The sequence below is a fragment of the Geotrypetes seraphini genome, chromosome 4, assembly GCF_902459505.1.
Source record: "Geotrypetes seraphini chromosome 4, aGeoSer1.1, whole genome shotgun sequence".
NCBI lineage: Eukaryota > Metazoa > Chordata > Amphibia > Gymnophiona > Dermophiidae > Geotrypetes > Geotrypetes seraphini.
In genome coordinates, this window is record NC_047087.1 from 318,972,192 (window position 1) to 318,995,436 (window position 23,245).

The 23,245-nt window shown below is 45.7% G+C and overlaps 1 protein-coding gene across 1 annotated transcript in view; it reads right to left on the bottom strand.

Moving 5' to 3' along the window:
- The window catches only part of SFXN4 (sideroflexin 4), a 69,030-nt gene that overhangs the window by 10,448 nt on the left and 35,337 nt on the right, over positions 1–23,245 (bottom strand). The window contains exons 10-11 of the mRNA XM_033941986.1: positions 12,414–12,504; positions 7,128–7,243 (exon numbers count right to left, since the gene is read on the bottom strand). Of these exons, the coding sequence (XP_033797877.1) occupies positions 7,128–7,243; positions 12,414–12,504 (207 nt within the window). The remainder of the gene's footprint in view (positions 1–7,127; positions 7,244–12,413; positions 12,505–23,245) is intronic.

Sequence of the window (23,245 nt, forward strand, 5' to 3'; positions counted from 1 at the left end):
CAGTCTCCCTCTTTTCTCCCCTTCCTTTTTCTGGTCCACACTCTTCTGCTTTGCCTTCTCTATGTTGAATCAATTTTTATTATCAAATAACAAAGGACAGACCAATATGTAATAACCACAGCAACAGAAGAAAACAATCAGAAACAAAATAGTAGATCCAACAATCCCACCCAAAGCACCCCCCCTCCCCAAACCCCCTATACTGAAGCAGGAATAATTGTAGTGCAGTAGGCTTGGACTCAGATAGCCCACTGCCAAAGACAATGATTGACTCCCAACACTGAAAGAAGGAAGAAAAAGAGAAAAAGAAGGAGAAGAAAGAAAGGGAAAGAGAAGTATACCTGGCGCCCCTCAAAGATAGAAACCAAGCCCTGGTCTCAGAAGAAATCACAAGGAATTTAGAATGTCACTTCTAGCCCGTGGTGATAAAGAAAAAAGGTAAGAATCCCAGAAGCCTTCGTCGTAAGCTAGAAGACGCATCTTTACGCTCCAGCAGCAGCAGAGCATGCAAACGATTCCTCCAGTCCCAAAAGGATGGTAAAGTTTCTCCAATCCAAACAGATAAAATTACCTTCTTCCCCAAGACACCCACCCGTCTCATAAACTGCCGCTGACCCGAATCAGATAAACGGAAAGCCTCATATTTATCCAGCAAAAGGCCAGCTGCAGAGAAAGGTAACGCAATGCCTAAAACGCGCTCCACATAAGATAAAACCTGCCGCCAAAAACGTTTAATTTTCACACAGGACCAAAAGGCATGGATAAATGAATGGGGTTGCTGGAGACACTTAGGGCATAAAGGAGAATCCGTGTAACCCGAATAATATAACTGACTTTTCGTGAAATAGCCCCGATGAATTACCCTAAACTGACACTCCCGTAGATCTGCATTAACAGAGACGCCCGGGATTCTTGCAATCAAGGAAGGGAGATCTAAAGCGTCCGGTGCTATCCCCAGATCCTGGCACCAACGGGCGTGTAGGACAGCACGGTCAGTCGGACCCAATAATCGAAGGAAATCCTTATAAAGACCAGAAACTGTAAACCCATCTTCCAAATAGGGATCCAGCAGTGCCGCAAATCTGTCCTTAATGGTCTTCTCCTCGATCCTCCCAGTGAGGGGCAAAGGTAGAGCCAGGGATGAGCGCATCCAGAGGGCTAATGACTGGCTGCGAGGATGGTGCAAGGAGATGAACTTCGGGTTTCTGCACCATGGAGAGGCGTTACAAGGACTACAAGGATCAGACGGGCTACACCTGACCAGAAGAGGGAAGAACGTCCTAGGACACCGACTAGCCCGCCTACTTCACAGGGCTTTAAACTAGGTAAGTTGGGGGAGGGTACAGGCTCATAAAAGAGAAGAAAAGAGCGTTCATTTCTTACAAACAATCAGGGAATCAGGACTCGAGAGAAGACTACCTGGCCAAGGCAAGAGCCGTCAAAACAGCAGTTAGAGAGGCCAAATTCCGAAACGAGGAGACGTTAGCGAAGAACATCATGAAGGGCGATAAATCCTTTTACAGGTATATTAGTGACAGAAACAGAAACACAGGCGGGATAGTACGCCTTAGGAAATCAGACGGGAACTATATAGAAGCGGACTCGGAAAAGGCTGTACTTTTAAACGAATACTTCTGTTCGGTCTTCACCCGCGAGGAGCCGGGATCTGGCCCTCTGCTACAGACAAGGGATAGTTCAGTAGACCCATTTAGTAGCTTCGAGTTTACGCCAGGCAGTGTCTACTGTGAGCTGTCTAAACTCAAGGTTAACAAAGCGATGGGGCCAGACAACTTACACCCCAGGGTGCTCAGGGAGTTAAGTGATGTCTTGGCGGAACCACTGTCCGCGCTTTTCAATCTCTCCCTTAGTACGGGTATAGTCCCGTTGGACTGGAAAACGGCTAACGTCATTCCACTCCACAAAAAAGGTTGCAGAATGGAGGCTGCAAACTATAGACCGGTGAGTCTCACATCAATAGTGAGCAAGCTGATGGAAAATCTAATCAAACGTCAATTGGATACGATCCTGGACAAGGAGAATCTACGGGATCCCCGTCAACATGGATTTACTATGGGGAGATCCTGCCAATCCAACCTGATCAGCTTCTTTGACTGGGTGACGAGGAAGCTGGATGTTGGGGAGCCCCTGGACATCATAGAAACATAGAAACATAGAAGATGACGGCAGAAAAGGGCCGCAGCCCATCAAGTCTGCCCACCCCAACAACCCTACCCCCTTGAATTTACCCCCCCTAGAGATCCCACATGTGTATCCCATTTCCTTTTAAAATCCTTCACGCTGCTGGCCTGAATCACCTGAGGTGGAAGTTCATTCCAACGATCGACCACCCTTTCGGTGAAGAAGAACTTCCTGGTGTCGCCATGAAATTTCCCACCCCTGATTTTCAGCGGATGGCCTCTTGTGGCAGAGGGGCCTTTAAAAAAGAAGATATCATCTTCCACCTCAATACGGCCGGTGATATATTTAAACGTCTCTATCATGTCTCCTCTCTCTCTACGTTCTTCAAGTGAATATAGCTGCAATTTATTCAGCCTTTCTTCATACGGGAGGTCTTTGAGTCCCGAGACCATTTTGGTGGCCATTCTTTGAACTGACTCAACTCTCAGCACATCCTTTTGGTAATGTGGCCTCCAGAATTGTACACAATACTCCAGATGAGGCCTCACCATGGATCTGTACAATGGCATTATAACTTCGGGCTTCCGGCTGATAAAACTTCTTCGGATGCAACCCATCATTTGTCTTGCCTTTGATGAAGCCTTCTCCACTTGATTGGCAGTCTTCATGTCTTCGCTAATGATCACCCCCAAATCACGTTCCGCCTTGGTCCTAACTAAGGTTTCACCATTTAGTGTGTAAGTTTTGCATGGATTCCTGCTGCCGAGGTGCATGACCTTACATTTTCTAGCATTGAAGTTTAGCTGCCAAGTCGAGGACCAATGTTCCAATAGAAGTAGGTCCTGCGTCATACTGTCTGGTAAAGTGTTCTCACTTACTATACTTAGACTTCAGCAAAGCTTCTCACTTACTATACTTAGACTTCAGCAAAGCTTTCGATAGCGTACCACATCGCAGGCTGTTGAGCAAAATGAATTCTATAGGATTGGATGACACTTTGACAAAATGGGTTGGGAACTGGCTTGGAGGCAGGCGTCAGCGGGTGGTGGTGAATGGCACCCCCTCTGAAATGACGGAGGTGTTCAGTGGAGTGCTGCAGGGCTCGGTCTTGGGCCCGATCCTGTTCAATATCTTTATAAGAGACTTGGCAGAAGGGCTTCGAGGTAAAATAACGTTATTCGCAGATGACGCCAAACTATGCAATGTAGTAGAAAGGAGTGCAACGGTCAAAAACTCAATGTCCGACAATATGAAGCACGACCTACTCCTATTGGAGCGCTGGTCTAGGATCTGGCAACTAGGTTTCAATGCCAAAAAATGCAAAGTCATGCACCTTGGCAGCCAAAATCCATGCAAAACTTACACCCTTAATGGCGAGATCCTAGCAAGGACTGTAGCAGAACGGGACTTAGGGGTGATCATCAGTGAAGATATGAAGACTGCCAATCAAGTGGAACAGGCTTCATCTAAGGCTAGACAAATCATAGGGTGTATACGTAGGGGTTTCGTCAATCATAAGCCTGAAGTCATTATGCCATTGTATAGATCCATGGTGAGACCCCGTCTGGAATACTGTGTACAATTCTGGAGGCCTCATTACCGCAAAGATGTGCTGAGACTGGAGTCGGTCCAGCGAATGGCCACCCGGATGGTCTCAGGACTCAAGGACCTCCCGTACGAGGAACGGCTGGATAAGTTGCGGCTATACTCTCTTGAGGAACGCAGAGAGAGGGGAGACATGATCGAGACGTTCAAATATCTCACGGGCCGTATCGAGGTGGAAGAAGATATCTTCTTTTTCAAAGGTCCCACGGCTACAAGAGGGCATCCATGGAAACTCAGGGGAGGTAAGCTGCATGGTGACACCAGAAAGTACTTTTTCACCGAGAGAGTGGTGGATCGCTGGAATGGCCTTCCACTTCAGGTGATTGAGGCCAGCAGCGTGCCCGATTTTAAGACAAAATGGGATCGTCATGTGGGTTCTCTTCACAGAGAAAGGTAGGGGAGGGTCATTGAGGTGGGCAGACTGGATGGGCCGTGGCCCTTATCTGCCGTCTATTTCTATGTTTCTATGTTTCTAATAGGAAAAGCCAAAGCGGTTCGGGGGAGGGATCGAACATAATGATGAAGTTGCCGAAACGCAAGAAAGTCACCCACAGAAAAAACACCCGACCGGACCAGAGCATCCCAGGACAGTAAAGAACCATCAGCCTGGAGAACATGGGTAAGCAACGTGAAATCCCGGGATGCCAATTTACGAAAACTAGCAGTCTCCATGCCGGGGCTGAATTGCAGATTCCCCTGAATAGGTAAGTATCTAGTAATCGAGGGAGTACCATTCCAGGAGTCCAACACATAAGACCAAATAACGCGTAGCGAGTGCAACAACAAACTCCCCCGAAGAGGCGCCGGCAAGGCAGAACGGGGCGTGTGTACCAAAGACAAAATATGCCAAGGTGCAAAAAATTCCTTCTCATAGAATTTTGGAGTAAAATCCTGGCGATCCGAAAGCCACTCCCCCAGAAAACGCATCAAACAGGCAGCATTGTATAACCGAAAATGTGGTAACCCCAGTCCCCCTCCTCCCCACGCACCGAACAGATAACGCAACGCCACCCGTGGTCGCCGTCCCCCCCAACAGAATCGAGAAAGCATAGAATGTAATTTAGTAATATCCCGTTTCAAAAGCCATAAAGGGAGCAACTGCAAAGTATAAAGCCTGCTTTGCCTTCTCTATTCTATTCTCCCCAAATTAGACAACTTTGCAAAAAGCAATCATGTGGCCAGGTCAAGATGACTGGAGAAGGCAATGGCAACCACCCTGCTACAATGTCTTCCAAGAAACCATCATTCAAGCGGCAGTCTTGGAACTTGTGTACAGCAAACTCTTTTATCTAATCTTTCAGCTGCTGTGCCACTACTGCCTCTATCAGTTTCACACACAAAAATGGAAATTGGCAATAGATCTACTGTATAATTAGCACAATCCTTACTATCTACCTTCTCATCCTTCACTAATGGTACTAACAATTTTCTTAAGACTATACTACACACAAGTCTACCCCCATTCACCCTAATCCTATGGCCTCTTGTTCCAGACAGGGCCAGTGTTAGATATATAGGGTAAGATCATATGGCTCCAGAAAAAGGACGGAGTATTCAGCAATTTCAATGACATTAGTCTTTATTTTTGGGACACTAAAGTCTTTGGCTAGCAAGTGCAGCAAATGAGCATAGCAAACATATTGTTATTAGCTTGGTATTTTCTTCACGCTCTTCAAAATTTCTTCTCATCTCTGATACCTTTGCAGCATTGTCTATGACTAGACATTTACATTTTTATTCATATTTTATTTTAGCTTTTGTTGCTACTTCCTCTAAGTATTCTGCTGTATGTGCATTTCTTGAGGTATCAATTGTTTCTACAAGAAAGACATTCCCTTCTTCTGTTATTCAAACACATACAACAGGATCATTTTGGACATTACTTCACCCAAAAAATTTCAACATTACATGAATATACAGCCTCATGCTACATAATTAAAAATTAAACTTTATTTCATGATGAATAACTTGTGGACTATAATGTATCTTAAATATAAAACTAGATAGACTTTTCCTCAAAAATGCATTTTATTTAAAAAATCCAATGTAATTTTTTTTAAAAAAGGATCTTTTTTAACCATTGATTTTTATCCATCCTGGCAAGTCATCACTGCCACATGTCCTCCCTACTCCTCCACCACCATTACAGTGTGTTTAATTTTTGTGTTACAATTAATTTTTTTAAAGTAAAAACAAATCCAGTATAATTTAAACTCTGTGTTGAGTTCCCAGTTTGCTTCACCTGACGGGAGCCTGTCCCATTCAGTTTCTTTTCTCCCGGCAGCAAGACAGACTCCCTCCAAGACTGCATTTCTCTTATGTACCCGAAGGGAATACCAAAGGCAATGCCCTTACCCTAATGGTAGAGCCACAGGTGGGCCAGGGTTCACCCACTTTGGGCTTAGGCCCATCTAGCAGCAGCACACCATTCTGGATATTCCTTAGGCCAGAAGATTAGGACTGATGCACCATGTAGCCAAGGATATCAGGTGCACTGGAGTGTGGTATGTAATCCACCTAGCAATGCCATGTGCCTGGCATGCCTACAGGAGAAGCCGGTACTGGGCAAACATGTCCTGTATATGGCAATTCAGTTTAGGAAGGGCTGCAGTGGGTTTCAAATGTTAACTCCAGTAGTTGGAACCTAAGGACAGTACTGGGCGGACTTCCACGGTCAATATCCCAAGAAAAGCCTTGCTGGATCAGACTAATAGTCCAGCTAGCCCAGTATCCCGTCTTCACATAGGCCAATCCAAGTCACAAGTACCTGGCCAAAACCCAAATAGTAGCAGCATTCCATGCCACCGATCCAGGGTAAGCAGTGGCAATGACAATTTAATCATGACTTTTGGGCAGCCTAGATGGACCATTCAGGTCTTTATCTGCCGTCATGTACTATGTTATTGTATCACTTCACCACATAAAGTATATTCAGAAAACCCCCACTGTACCAGAGGTAATCAGAGACAGTTTCCTATCATTTAACGGAGAAAAGACCTCAGTTCTTTCCAGGGATAGTTGTCACCTGGAAAAACTCTACTTTAGCTGTGCTCTGCCATACAGCTACATAGGAAAAAAATATCCTTGGTCTATAAAAACTCCGTATGTTAATCAAAAGTTTATATATTTTAACTGGTATTTCATTAAAAAGCTCAACAGCAATTCATAGGAAAACTTATCTATCCTCTGGACGTGATTCAAATCTTAGCAGTCCACGTTATTCTCCCAGTACTGCTGTCACTCTATAGAATTCCCAGCTTCTCTAATCTCTCACTGGCAACTCCTCCAATCCCTTAACCATTTTAGTCACTCTTCTCTGGATCCTTTCGAGTAGTACCATTTCCTTCTAAACTAAAAAAGAAAATAAATGCCAAGCGTCTCACCTTTTCTCCAGCTTTCTTCGACACTCCTATGACATTGCCATGCTTGTCCACAACCTGGATCCCCTTTTCAACCTCTGCTGCTCTGACGATAACCAGGTTAAAGACACTGAGGAAAGCTAAAGGTAGAAGAGGGGTAAGAGGAGAGATGTTTTAAGAAAAACAAAGCACTTTGCTTTATTATTAGGCAATCTGTGTCCATTTCCAGCCAGTGCAGTTATCTGTTATGAGTTAATCAGTATAACAGAGGATAGTCTTCATCTTGGGTCTAAATCTAGCCTTTCATTATTTCATTAAATAGCCCCTGGCTGGTAATAGTTTGTATGGAGTTATCCACTGAAATCCAGTGGCATTAGTGCTTCTCAGTATGACCAGATGGTTAAGCTAGAAACTATTTTGTGGGCAGTCCAAATATGTCCCCGTCCCAGAAGATCTCAATATCCCTGTCCTGTCCCATTCCTGCAAGCTCTGCCTTAACCACACAGGCCTCAAATAATTATGATTTTAAAGTATTCAAGGTTTGTGCAGATGAGGACAGAGCTTGCAGGAATGGGGCGGGGACAGGACAGAGATCTTGTCTAGACAGTTGACCCGTACAACTCTTTCTCTTCAATAACGGTTCCCTTGAGCTGTTAATCACTATCTTTCACCTCTGTTAAGTTCAATCAATTTGTACCATCTTCTAATCTTTGTAAACCGCATAGAACTTCACAGTCCTGCGGTATATAAACTGTTATTATTATTCTTTAGTCCGGGGGGGGGGGGGGGGAGTCAGCACTTATGCAGTTAAGTGGAGCTATTCAACTGCAGAAATTAAGTGGCCCAAGTGGACTGAATTAAAAAAAAAAAAAAATCAGACCTACCGTATATACGTCAATCTGAGTGTAAGATGAGGAACCCTTTTTCCCTCCAAAAAGGAGGAAGAAAGGTTGACTTGAATATAAGACCGGAGGGGGGTTAATATTCATGTGCTCTGCCCCCCTCCCTCCCCTGAAAGACTCTACACTCCCTGCCAGGCTCTACACCCACCCCCTTCCCTCCAGGCTCTCCACCCTGTCCCCCCTCCCTCCCTGCACCCTCTCTCCCCTCCCAATGTCGCTGAATGGCTGCCATGAGTTCTCACTAGTCCTGCAAGAACTCGTAGCAGCCATTCAGCGAGCGGCTCAGTGCCAGGCAGGAGCAAGGAAAGGTCACTCATGCCCGGTACACCGTGGGGCTATGAGAACTCGAGGCGGCCATTCAGGGAGGGGCTCAGTGTAGGGCAGGAATGCGGAATACTCGCTCCTGCTCGGTACACTGCTGGACCACCAGGGATTCAAAAAGGTACACGGGGGTTGGCGGGAGGAAGGTAAAAAAAAATTAGCAGAGTCGGCCAGGACAGGAAGGATCCTTCATGTCTGGGCCAACCCCACCAGGCCATATGGTGCAACAGGTCCAGGAGAGGGGCAAGTGGGCGATGACTCAAATAAAAGCCAAGACCCCCATATTTTTGGCCCCAAAATCTCAGTTTATATTCAAGTATATACAGTATGTTTATGCAGTGTCACTTATGCAGTTTAGTGCTGAATAACCAGCTGCATAAAACTGGACAAGGTTCTGGCATCAAATATCCAGGAATAATGCTGGTGATGGCAAACAACCGTTCACTACTGCTGGCTGCTATCTACTTCCTAATATTTGCAGGTACAAGCCGGATGACTGCTGAAACTGGCTTACTGATGACTCCCAGGTTCCTATTTCCCCAGGTGGTACCTGGTTTTCCACTCCAGGGCAAGCTAGGCATTACTGGTCAGATCAGTGAGCAAGTGCGAACATGCAGGTGGATGTGGGGGCCAGTCCAAGAGATTCAAAGTATATGCACCTAGAAAAACTGGAGTATTTGCATCGTTTTTGAGACCTTCATGGTCCCTTGTTTAGGCCAAATTATTGGTACCTTAAGGTTTTACTGTCTAGTAAGGCTCTGTACAAATTAGGGCTGTACCAAATATTCAGATTCAATTTGATTTGGGCCTGAATACATGAATCAAATTCAGCTGAATAGCAATTTAAATTTGAATGCTGAGATCTGCTGTGCTAAATCCTACTGAACTAAACTCTTGAGTTGCTTCTCGATGCCTGTTCGGCCCCCATTTGATGTGGGCATTTGCTCAAGTTTAAGTGTTTTTGTTAAGATGTATAAGTAAGGTGCGCGCTATGGGCTTAAATCTCCAGAGAGTTGTTCAAGAAATACAGAGTCTAGCCGGTAACACTAAGATTACAGAAGGAAGGGTTAACTGACTCGGAGCCAATATAACTCAGAGTGAGCTCAATCCCACCAATTAGAAGCAGCACCTAATCTCTTCCCGTGCTATCCATTCACATGCACTGCTGAAAATTTAGAATCTCCCCTTATAGCCTAGCAACAGAACTTGCTCTCCCTCCCCCCCAGCTAAGGATCCTCTGTCTTTCTCCCAGGCTCTGGCCCTCATTCCTCCCAGCACTGCTCCTTGTAACCCTGAGGTCACTTAACACTCTATTGTCCCACTGTAGTGGCTGTAGTGGGAGCAATTTTACTTTTAAGGGCGATTCTCAGGATAATAGCATACAAATTATGTGCATGTTATTTGTGCGGAGAATTGCCAGTAAAGGAGGGGGGGGGAACTGTGCTTAGCAATGCTCAGAGTAATAAGTACAGCTCCTCCCTCCTATCAAAAATGACAAAAAAAACCCCACCCAACATGCCCATGGCTGCTGCTCTCCCTGCTAGCTCAGCTGACCAGGGCTCCCTCTGCCGCGATCGGCTAAGCTGGCAGGGAGAGCCTTGATGTCCACTCCCTCCTGCCACCAGGGTCCCTCTGGGCCCCCCCCCCCCCCCCCCATACCTTTAAATCGAAAGACAGCCAGAAGGATGCCCTCCTGCTGGCAGGCAGCTGGGGCCCCCCAACATCCCCCCCTTCCTTACAGCTGAAGGGATGCCAACTCCTTCTGGCCAGCAGGCCCACCTCTTCAAAATGGCAGGCCTTCCCCTTCCCCTGTGATGCACTGGGAGGGGCCTAAGGCCCTGATTGGCTCAGGGGGAGAGGCCTTAAGCATAAATACTTAGTAAAATACTTGGATGCTAAATCGTTTAGGACTGGTTTAGCATCCATGTTTAAATGCACAGTGAGTTTTGAGAATACAATCCAGAATGGACCTGTCTCTTCTCCAGGCCGCTTTGGCCTTTCTGCATAAGGAAATTCTCCTATCCCTTTTATCATTTTTGTCGCCCTTCTCTGTCCCTTTTCTAATTCCGCTATATTTTTTTCTGAGATGCATCAACCAGAATTGCACAAAGTATTTGGAGCAATAAGAGAGCATTATAACAAGTCTCCTTTTTGTTTTCCATTTCTCTTCTAATTAAGTCTAAAGATTCTGCAGACTGAGCTGAGGGTTTCAAAGTAGATCCTTTTTCTGGGTGGTGACTCCTAAGCTGGAATCCTACATCGTGTAGCTATAGTTTGGGTTCTTCTTTCTCACACACATCACTTCGCACTTGTTAATATTAAACATCATCTGCCCTTTTGACGCCCAGTCTCCCAAGGTCCTCTTGCAATTTAACAACTTTGAACAACTTGCTAATTATTTCCATCTCTAGATCATTGAGAAATATGTTAAAAAGCAGCGGTCCCAGCACAGATCTCTGGGGAACCCCACTGTTTAGCTGTGAACCAAATTAGGAAAACAATACAGCTACCTGTTGAAAGGAGGGAAGGAACCCTTCGTAAATCACTTCTTCGGCATAAAAACCTCCTTCAAGCCAGTGTAATAGCTGATACTTGACTAGCAAATGCAAAAGCCCTACTGTTGGTCACTATGTCAGTAGCAGTTGCACAGCGTTAGGGTAACAATAGGACTGTGGAAATTGCTATCCCTTCTCCTGCTGCAGTTGGAGTAATTAAGACCCAGAAGTCTCGGAGGACTTTTGGCGGCTCTTCTCTCTGCAGCCTCTAGACATGCGCAGTAGTCCAGATGAAGTTTCTTTTTTTTTTTAATTGATTATTTTCAACATTATTACATTCATTAAAATATAATAAGATATGGATTATAAAGAAATTATATACTATCCAAAAACCACATTTTACACCCTTAGGCACATATCCATCTAGCCCACTAATCCAGATGAAGTTTCACCAGTGATTATCACCTCCTTATTTCTATGGTTACACCTGTCCCCATCACCTTGTACAATTATTTGGCCACCCGAGATCTCTCTCCTGTTGTAGCATCAGCAGCTCACCTCCCTTTGAACACTCCTCAAGCTTTCGCAGCTCAGTCCTATCTAAATACCTCTACATATTGGATGGCCATACAGGTCTTTTATCTGCCGCATCTACTATGTGTATTATGTAATGTCATCTGAAAAAAAGAAATAATCCTGGTAAATATTCTCTTAGGCTTCCGTGACTGGCGTCATGATTGTAGCAGATTTTCAGGTCTCACCGCATCTGTGTAGAAAGAACCGATGTTTCAGCCATCATGCTTTGGCTTTCTTCAGGTATGCTGTGAGGTCTGCAGTGTGTCTTTATATATAGGGCGGCGAGACCCAGAGACCTGTTACAATTAATCCTAGTAAACTTTCGGTAATCTGTCTGTACACATGGAAATAAGAGGGTGGCTCGACATTGCTGTAGCTCTGTCTTCTGCCAGGAGCTGAATCCGAGTGCAGGGCTCCATCACTGAAGTGACTTGGAGTCCAGTGCCAGTGAAGTCCGAAAGCTTCCTGGCAAAATAGCTGTGTTGAGTCACATGAATGGCAGTGGAGAGGGCTGTTGTGACGGCTCTGGTGAGCTGTTTCAAAACCCATCATCAGGGTCACATAGGCAGCACCGAGGAGGATTGGTCTTATCAAGACACATAAAGAGCCAGCTATCCTCTCTCTCAGGTTTATACTTAAGATAGAATGGGCCACTGGTTAACCCTGTCCTGAGGGACCCCCCAGCCGGTCGAGCTTTCAGAGAGATTTGCACACCTGTCTCTTGCATTATATGCAAATCTCTCTCATGCATATTCATTAGGGATATCCTGAAAACTCAACCAGCTGGGAGGTCTCCTAGGGCAGTATTTATTTTAAAAATTGAACCCGTTTTCTAGGAACAAACTCCAGATACCAATTCCCCTTGCTACCTATCATTCTTCCAGTTTCTAATCCAGCTATCTCAGGACACACCCTAAACTATCAGTTTATTAGCCTATATAGAAAGATATCAAAAGCCTTATTAAAATCCAAGTATTCTGTGATATGTCTGTCCATATACCCAGTTTGTTACTCACTAAAGAGAGGTACTGGTAAGAACTTCTTGAAGAAAGTCTGTAAAGCTGGTGTGTTCAATTTATGTCGATTCATCAGAAACTGCGGAATGGCCTGGAAGAAAGAGAGCACATAGAAGGGGAGGAGCCAAACCTCAAAGATTCCATCCTATGGTATACAAGGTTAACATAAAAATACAAAGTCCAGGAAGCAGTGGGAAGGGAGATCACCCACTTGCTAATGAGTAGCGCCAGCCTAACCACTAGAAAGACTTGAGTGTCTGCCTAGGATAGTCAACTTATCCATGGAAGACAAGCCAACTACTATGCATGCTCAACGTCCACCCGATACCTCTTCCTCTCTGTAACAAGAAGTTGAAAGAGAGGACCCAGCACTTCTTGAGCATGTGCAGTTGCTCAAGGCCCCACACAAACTACAATGCTTTCTATTGGCATAATGCCTGCCACATCTGTGTCACCCTGGAGGGAGAAGGGAAGGGAAAGGAAAAGAAGCTATTGAACATATAGGGAAGGTGTGGAGGGGGGAAGCACAGACAGCGTTCCAGAGGTAGAGGGAGGGACTGAAGTAGAGATTTGCACGGGGACACAAATCCCACCCATCCCTGCCCGTACCCACCAGGATCCTCTCCATCCCCACCCATCCCCGCAAGGAATTACATCCATCCCCGCCCGTCCCCATAAAAAGCAGCAATTACTTCTGACAGGATCATCAATTCCACAGTTTCTTTTGTGTTTGCGCTGCTGTTTTCCTTGTGGAATCTCTTTGGTGGAACCCTTTTTTTGTTTTCTGTTCAGGTAATTAACTTATAAACCCTCTCTTTTACTAAGGCTGACGTGTCCATTATATTATATGGACGAACCCTGCTTCTTAAGCCTTCCATCCCCATGGGAGTCCCGTTGGCTAGAGGGGGGTCCCCTTGGGAGTCCCGTGGGTTAGGGGGGGATTCCTGCGGGACCCACAGGATTCCCGCGATCCCCGTTCCTATGCAGACCTCTAGACTGAAGTCATTGGTACAGACTGTAGCCTTTTCTGAAGTACCTTCAACCTGTGGTAAGAGTGAGGAAAGGCTTCATAATACAGAGAAGTTCAATAAGTGGTTGAAAGCCTGGTGTCAACCAGAAGGTTTTAGATATACTGGAGGATGGACAAACAAAAGGCTGTATGGTAGAGACGGCCTACATCTCTCTATGACATGTAGGTTACATGTTAAAAAATTCAGGCAATATGTTACTAGATATTTTAACTAGAGTGTGGGGGTGACAAAGGAAAGCAGTTGGTATCAAAAGATGACCCCCAGAAAATGCAAAATTGTAACAGCAGTGAGGAAGGTCAGGCCAACTCTATCAACGAAGGGGAGAGGGAGAATAAACAAGAGAAGATTCACCTCTACCCATGTGTTTTTGCAAAAAGAATCAACTCCACCTCCTTGTGTCAATGGGCAGTGCCCCATCTCCTCAGTTCATACCAAAACAATCAATCACCCCTAAAAGCAGATAAATAACAAGGAGGGCATGGGGAACTCCCTGATCATAAGGTATTTTCTGCTCTGCAACAAAGACAATTAATTAGACCTCATGAAACTTAATACAAAAAGGTAGAACCCAAGAAATCCACCTACCTGAGTGCAACCAGCACTAACATTTGTACAGCTGCAATAACTTACTATGGCAAAGTCCTTGGGAGAGCCTAGGCAGCATTTATTGTACTTGATTGACAGTGTAAAAACAATGACCTTCATACTCTCTTGGCTGCTCCAAGACAAACCTTTGGAGACACACATACATGCCTGAAACAGGCTTAATTGACATCTGACAGGGCGGGCATCAACACTTGCATCTCCTTATACTGGAAAGATTATCAAGGTAAGAACCTAATCTTCTCTTCCAATGCAAAAGAGACACGAATCTTGACCAGTGGGATGTACCAAAGCTGTCCCCCGAGTCTAGGGTGCAGCAGATGCGTCCACTCTGTAAAAGTATGGAGAGTGAACCCTGCAGCTTCCCTATAAATCTCTCCAGGTAGAACCACAAATGATTCTGCCCATGAAGAAGCCACACTTCTAGTAGAATATGCCTTCTAGGAGACTGGGTGCTGCTTACCACAGCCAGTGTATGCAGACAAAATAGCCATGCAGATTCATCTGGAAATAGAGGTTTTAGAAGCTGACTTTTCCAGTTTGCCAGAACTGGTGAGCACAAAAAGATGATCTGAAAACTGAAAATCATCCGTTACTTTGAGATAACAGAGAAGAACTCTCATCATTTCCAGTCCCACCAAAAATTTGTCCTTTTTCTTTACACCTCTAGCCTGGAACGCAGGCAGGCAGACTTCCTGATTAATCCAGAATGCCGACAACACCTTCAGTAGAAAGAAATGGCTCTTCACATGGCAGAACCTGAAGCTGGTTGAGTGGAAGGCGACAGAGAAACATAGAAACATAGAGTATGACAGCAGATAAGGGCCGGCAGCCAAACAAGTCTGCCCACTCAAGAACCCTCCCTCAACAAATCTGCCCACTCTAGAATCCCCTCTCCCACAAGAATCCATCTTTTAAGCATAACTCTGTAGCAACCCCATGTGTTTGTCCCATCGTCTCTTGAAGTCGAGCATGTTGCTGGCCTTGACCACTTGGCGTGGAAGACCATTCCATCGATCAATCACCCTTTCAGTGAAGAAGTGATCAATGGAGATTGCTCTGAGGAAAAGGGATGTTACCAGTCGTGTGCCTCAAGGTTCTGTTCTTGAGCCTGTTCTTTTAACATTTTTATAAATGATATTGCTGAAGGGTTGTCGGGTAAGATTTGCCTCTTTGCAGATGATACCAAAATCTGCAATAGAGAAGACATGCAGGATGGTGTGACATGAAGAAAGACCTGGCGAAGCTTGAAGAATGGTCTGAAATTTGGCAGCTAAAATTTAATGCTAAGAAATGCAAGGTTGCAAAAACCTGAGGGAACGGTATAGTTTAAGGGATGAAGAACTTATGTGCACAACGGAAGAGCAGGACTTGGGTCTGATTGTATGTGATGATCTTAAGGTGGCCAAACAGGTTGAAAAGGTGACAGCGAAAGCTAGAAGGATGCTAGGTTGCATAGGGAGAGGTATGGCCAGTAGGAAAAAAGGTATTGATGCCTCTGTATAAGACTCTGGTGAGACTTCATTTAGAATATTGGGTACAGTTCTGGAGGCCGCACCTTCAAAAAGATATAAAAAGGATGGAGTCGGTCCAGAGAAAGGCTATTAAAATGGTGTGTGGTCTTCGTGATGAGGCATATGGGGACAGACTTAAAGATCTCAATAAGTATATTTTGGAGGAAAGGCGGGAGAGGGGAGATATGATAGAGACATTTAAATACCTATGTAATATAAATGTGTACATAAGAACATAAGCCGTGCCTCTGCTGGGTCAGACCTGAGGTCCATCATGCCCAGCAGTCCGCTCACGTGGCGGCCCATCAGGTCCAGGACCTGTATACTAGCCCTCTATCTATACCCTTCTATCCCCTTTTCCTTCAGAAAATTGTCCAATCCCTTCTTGAACTCCAATACCGTACCCTGTCCTATCACACCCTCTGGAAGCGCGTCCACCACCCGTTGGGTGAAGAAGAACTTCCTAGCATTGGTTCTGAATCTGTCCCCTTTTAATTTTTCAGAATTCCCGCTCGTTCTTGTTGTTGTTGAAAGTTTGAAGAATCTGTCCCTCTCCTCTTTCTCTATGCCCTTCGTGATCTTATAAGTCTCTATCATATCCCCTCTAAGTCTCCGCTTCTCCAGCGAAAAAAGCCCCAATCTGTCTAATCTTTCAGCATATGAAAGGTTTTCCATACCTTTTATCAAACGTGTCGCTCTCTTCTGAACCCTCTCGAGTATCGCCATATCCTTCTTTAGGTACGGCGACCAATATTGGACGCAGTACTCCAGATGCGGGTGCACCATCGCCCGATACAACGGCAGGATAACTTCTTTAATTCTGCTTGTAATACCCTTCTTGATTATTCCTAGCATTCTATTCACTTTCTTAGCAGCTGCTGTGCATTGTGCCAACGGCTTCATTGTCATGTCCACTATTACCCCCAAGTCCCTTTCTTGGGAACTAAACTAAACTAAACTAAACTAAACCTTAAGTTTGTATACCGCATCATCTCCACAGAAGTAGAGCTCGACACGGTTTACAGGAATTACAAAAGAAAGGAGTTACAATGGGAAGAAGAGGAGCTTGGCAATAAGAGGAGAGAGAAGGGATTAAGTGTAGAGGAGAGGGAGGGAGTGGTTACATTTTGGAGAAAAGCCAAGTTTTCAAATGTTTTCTGAAGTGTTGGAGGGAGGTCGCGCTCCGGAGAGGGGCGGATAAGCTGTTCCACAGCTCGGTGATCTTGAAGAGGAGGGATGTTCCAAGTTTACCTGTATGGGAAATGCCTTTTAAAGAGGGGAATGATAGTATGAATTTCTGAGAGGATCTGGTGGAGTTGGGATTTGCGGAGAGCCAGGATAGTGGAAACAGGGGAGGAAGGATACCGTGTAATGACTTGAAGGTTAGGCAGGCGCATTTGTAGTGGACCCTGAGGAAAACTGGGAGCCAGTGAAGCTTAGATAGAAGCGGGGAGACGTGGTCAAATTTGCTTTTTGCGAAAATTAATTTAGCCGCGGTATTCTGAATCCGCTGGAGTCTGAGAAGACTTTTCTTTGTTAGGCTTAGGTAGATGGAGTTGCAGTAATCCAGTCTAGAAAGAATAATGGATTGAACGAGGATAGCGAAGTGTTGTTGGTGGAAGCAGGATCTGACTTTTCTTAGCATGTGAAGGTTGAAAAAGCATTTTTTTACTAAGGAGTTGAGGTGATCGTTGAAGGACAGTGTAGAGTCCAAGATGATTCCCAGAACTTTGCTTGAGTGTTCAAGCGGCAGGTTGGTGCCTGAGGATAGTGGGATGAGGGTGGGCAGCTGATCTAATTTTGGGCCTAGCCAAAGGAGTTTTGTTTTGGTCTCATTGAGTTTCATTTGAACGGTGAGAGCCCAGGATTGGAGGTTCGTTATACAAGAAGAGATGTTGTCGGAGAGGTTGGTGAGGTTGGAGTCGGTCTCGAGGAGGACAAGAATGTCGTCGGCGTAGGTGTAGAGTGTCTCGAAGGGGGAAAGTTTGAGGAGTTTCAGAGAGGACATATAAACGTTGAAAAGAATCGGGGATAGAGGTGAACCCTGAGGAACCCCGCAAATCGGTTTCCAAGGGGAGGATGAGATAAACATAGAAACATAGAAACATAGAAAGATGACGGCAGATAAGGGCCATAGCCCATCAAGTCTGCCCACACTATTTACCCACCCTCTTAAATCTACTGACCCCCTAAAGAATAATTGTAATTATACTGTCACTCTACTGACCCGCTCATTCAGTCCTAGTGACCCTATCCCTTGTAATTATACTGTCACTCTACTGACCCGCTCATTCAGTCCTAGTGACCCTATCCCTTGGCATGACCTCGTAGGGATCCCACATAGGTATCCCATTTGTTCTTGAAGTCTGAGATGCTGCGTGCCTCGACCACCTGCACTGGGAGCTCGTTCCAATGCTCAATCACTCTCTCCGTGAAGAAGTATTTCCTGGTGTCTCCACGAAGCTTCCCTCCCCTGAGCTTGAGCGGATGTCCTCTTGTGGTCGAGGGTCCCCTGAGAAGAAAGATATCATCTTCCACCTCTACCCGTCCCGTGATGTACTTAAATGTCTCAATCATGTCTCCCCTCTCCCTACGCTCCTCGAGAGTGTAGAGCTGCAATTTGCTCAGTCTTTCTTCGTACGGGAGACCCTTTAGCCCCGAGACCATCCTGGTGGCCATCCGCTGAACCGATTCAACTCTGAGCACATCCTTACGGTAATGTGGCCTCCAGAATTGAACACAGTATTCCAGATGTGGTCTCACCATGGCTCTGTACAGTGGCATCATGACTTCAGGTTTCCTGTTGACGAAGCTTCTCTTGATACAGCCTATCATTTGCCGTGCTTTAGATGAAGCCTTCTCCACTTGAGTGGCTGTTTTCATGTCAGCACTGATGATTACTCCTAAGTCTCGTTCTGCCGTAGTCCTTGCTAAAGTTTCTCCATTCAGGGTGTAAGTTCTGCAAGGATTTCCGTTTCCGAGATGCATGACCTTACATTTCTTGGCGTTGAAGCCCAGCTGCCAGATCAAGGACCAACTTTCTAAAGTACGCAGGTCTTGCTCCATAGCATCCTGAAGATTATAGCCGTTTACTACATTGCATAGTTTGGCGTCATCAGCGAATAAGGTTACCTTGCCTTGGAGCCCTTGAGTCAGATCCCTAATGAATATGTTGAAGAGGAGTGGGCCCAGGACCGAACCCTGTGGTACTCCGCTGGTCACCTCTGACATTTTAGAAAGGGTACCGTTGACCACCACCCTCTGAAGTCTGCCACTAAGCCAATCTTTAACCCATGCAGTTAGAGTCTGTCCTAATCCCATAGAATTCATCTTGTTCAGCAGCCTGCGGTGTGGGACGCTGTCAAACGCTTTGCTGAAGTCCAGGTACACGACGTCCAAGGACTCTCCTGAGTCTAGTCTTCTTGTTACCCAGTCAAAGAAGCTTATTAGATTGGACTGGCATGACCTACCCTTGGTGAATCCATGTTGGCTGGGATCCCGGAGATTTCCCTCGTTCAGGATCGTATCTAATTTATACTTAATTAGTGTTTCCATGAGTTTGCACACTATTGAGGTGAGGCTTACCGGTCTATAGTTCGCAGCCTCAGCCTTGCAACCCTTTTTATGTAGAGGAACGACATTGGCTGTTTTCCAGTCCAACGGAACTTTCCCCGTACTTAATGAGAGATTGAAGAGCACCGCCAACGGTTCTGCCAGGACATCTCTCAATTCTCTGAGCACTCTTGGGTGTAAATTGTCCGGTCCCATGGCCTTGTTTACCTTTAGCCTTGCCAGTTCGTTGTAGACGTCCCCAGGAGTGAACTCAACGTTCTGAAACGGGTCATCTACGTCTTGTATTATCATCAACTGTGGTCCGTGTCCCGGTGCTTCGCAGGTGAAGACTGAGCAGAAATATTCATTTAGTAGTTCTGCTTTTTCTGAATCCGCCACCGCATAGTTTCCGTCCGGTTGTCTAAGGCGTACTATACCGTCTGTGTTCCTTTTCCTATCGCTGATATACCTAAAGAAGGCTTTGTCCCCTTTTTTAATGTTTTTTGCCAGAGTTTCCTCCACTCGACGTTTGGCCTCCCTAACTGCTGTTTTGACCGCTGCCGATCTGGTTTTATATTCTACTTTAGTTTCTCTTCTCTGGGTGCGTTTGTAGGAAAGAAATGCTTTTTTCTTCTCCTTAATGAGGAGTGAGATCTCTTCAGTGAACCATTGGGGTTTGTTGTTTCTTTGCCGTTTATCTTCTGATTTTATGTAGCGATTAGTTGCTTCGTGTATGGATGATTTCAGGTACGACCACATAGTTTCCACATTGTCGGTCTCTTCTTGGTCCTGTAGCGTCTGATGAACATGATCTCCCATACGTGCGAAGTCGGCGCCCCGAAAGTTGAGCACCTTTGTTTTTGTGATTGATTTAGGGGATCCTTTCCCAATGTTGAACCATACCATGTTATGGTCGCTGGAGGCTAGCGTATCTCCCACCGAGACCTCTGAGATGCTTTCCCCGTTTGTGAGCACCAGGTCCAGGATCGTCTGGGCCCTAGTGGGCTCCGTTACCATCTGTCTGAGATGTACTCCTTTTATGGAGTTCAGAAGCCTCCTGCTGCTGCTTGTTGCTGCTGAAAATGTGTTCCAGTCTGCGTCAGGCATATTGAAGTCCCCTAGCAGCACAGTGTCACCCCGTAGAGTTATATTCTCTATGTCTTCAATTAATTCTGCGTCCATGTTTTCCGGTTGTCTTGGAGGTCTGTATACCACACCAAGATACAGGCATTTTTTACTACCTCGTGCCAGGTTAACCCAGAGGGACTCCCCGGTATACTTAACATCAGTGATCCTGGTAGATACCGTTCATGTTAACGAAGTAGGAGCGAGAACGTAGGAATTTTGAGAACCAATCTAAGACTGTGGAGTTTATGCCAATTTCAGAAAGTTGAAGGATTAGTATGTCATGATGGACAATGTCGAAGGCTGCGGAAAGATCAAATTGAAGAAGGACAGCGAACTTGTTGCAAGAGTGAAGATGTTGGACTTTTGAAATTAAAGAGGCCAAAAGGGATTCAGTGCTAAAGTTGGGTCTGAAGCCATGTTGGTAGGGTAGTAGAATGGAGAATCTCTCAAGATAGGATGAGAGTTGGGTGGCTATGATGGACTCCAGCATCTTGGTCAGGAGAGGGATGTTAGCTATTGGGCGATAGCTGGACGGTGTGGAGGGGTTTAGATCGGCTTTTTTCAAAAGAGGGGATAAGGCAATGACTCCCATTTCTGCAGAAAATAGGCCTGAGAGTAAAGCAGAATTTATAAGTTTGGTGAGAGATGAGATGGCTTGTGTGGGAATATTTTCGTATAAGTAGGAGGGGAAAGGATCCAAGGTGCAGTTGCAGGATTTTAACTTGAGGCAGAGTTTGGAGACCTGGGAATCGGAGACGAGATCGAAGGTGGTCCAGGATCTATCGGCTGGGATATGGTTGGCATCGGTTAGATTGGGGTTGGGGGCGGCGAGCACAAGGGAGTTATAAGAGGGTGTTGGAGGGAAGGAGCATCGTAAGGTGGTGACTTTCTCATTGAAGAATTTTGCTAGTTCATCAGCAGATGGAGAGGAGAGGGGTGTGGCGAAATCATGTTTGGAGGATATGGAACGCCAAATGTTGAACAGTGTATTACTTTGGTTGTTGGATCTGGAGATTTTATTGCCATAGTAGTTCTTTCTTGATTTTTTTAATTCAGTATTATAGAACTTGATGTTCTCCCTCCAGGACTGTCTGTCGGTGGTGGATTTAGATTTTTTCCATTTTCTTTCCAGTATTCGACATTTCTGTTTGAGATGTCTGTGGTATGGAAGGTACCAGGGAGCCTTGCGGGAGTAGGAGACGGTTTTAGTTGATAGTGGAGCAAGGGAGCGGTAGGTGGTTTCAGAGAGGGTGATCCAGTTGAGCCAGTTGGATTCAGGGCTTGGAGGATTGGGAGTGATGGAAAATAGGTTGAGGAATTTGTTCCAGAACAGGTCGCTCGTAATTTTTTTTCGGAAGGTAATGGGATTGGGGGTGCGTGGTGGTGGTTCGAGGTATGACATGAAGATGGGGAGGCAGAAAGCTCCTAGGAAATGGTCGGACCAAGGGACAGGTTCCCAGCGAGTGTCGTCCACCGAGGTTTTGTAATCGGTGAGGTCGAGGAAGGTGATAAGGTCTAACGTATGCCCCTTTTCATGGGTTGGGAAGAGAGCCGGGGGGGGGGGGGGAAGCCTAGAGAGTTGAGGAAATTATTGAAATCGATAACATCCTTGTTGGTGGTGTCGTTTATGTGAAGGTTAATATCTCCAATGATTAGTAGTCTTTGAAATTTGAGGAATGCGTTAGTGATGGTCTCAAGGACGAGATCAGAGGATTTATTCCAAGGGGAGGGAGGACGATATAGTAGAAGGATGCCCAGTGGGTGAGGATGGAGTTCATCATTGACAGAGGCTAGCATGTATTCTAGGGAGGCGTGGCTGCCCTTTTCTAGCAATTGGACGTCGAAGAATGATTTGTGAAGGAGTGCCAGGCCACCTCCTTTTCGATTAGTTCTGGGGGAGAAGAGGCCTTGGTAACCGTGAGAACAAAGTTCGTTTTGAGAGAATATGTCGTCTTTTGTGATCCATGACTCCGTGATGAATAGGAATCCAGGGTTAAGATCTTCAAGAAGGTCCTTCAGGATTTGGGTTTTGTTGCATGCAGATCTGGCATTGCAGTAGAGAGACGGTACTGGGGTGAGGGAGTCAGAGGCGTGGTTGGGAGGGTTGGCCGGGGAAATGGGCTTTAAGGAGGCGTGGTTGATTCCTCGGGGGATTTTCTTGGAGGGGTGACTTCTGGTGCGCAAAAGCGTGGGGATTATGGCACCAGGGCAGGTGGGACTGACAGTAATGGGGTTCAATAAGTTAGGAGGGGGAGGTTTCACGCAAGAGGAGATGTTGGAGGATGAGCAGAGAAGAAGGAGAAGGATCCATGGGTGTGGTTTCATGGTGGGGTTTGGGAACTCTCACTCAATAACAGCCCTCCCATCATGTAGCTGTACCTCGAGTTTCTGTTTCCTACGTGTAAGACTTTACATTTCTCTACATTGAACTTCACATTTCTCTACATTGAACTTCATCTGCCATCTTGTCGCCCACTCCCCTAGTTTGTTCAGGTTTCTTTGTAAATTTTCGCAGTCCTCTTTAATCCTAGCCCCATTAAATAGCTTGGTGTCATCTGCAAATTTTATTACTTTGCTCTTCGTCCCCATTTCTAGATCATTTATAAATACATTGAATAGCAGCGGTCCAAGTACCGACCCCTGCGGAACACCACTCGTGTCCTTCCTCCAGTCCGAGTAGTGGCCCTTCACTCCTACCCTCTGCTTTCTGCCCGCCAACCAATTCTTGATCCATCTGTGTACGTCTCCTTCCACCCCATGTTTCTTTAGTTTCCTAAGTAGGTGTTCATGGGGTACCTTTGTCCATCCGTTTGTTAATTCCTTTGAAGAAGTGCAATAAGTTCATCAGGCACGATCTTCCCTTGCAGAAGCCATATTGGCTTGTTTTCATAAGTTTATGCCTCTCTAGATGCTCCTAGATGCTATCTTTTATCAGCGCTTCCGCCATTTTCCCCGAAACCGAGGTCAGACTTACCGGTCTGTAGTTCCCCGCGCCACCTCTCGA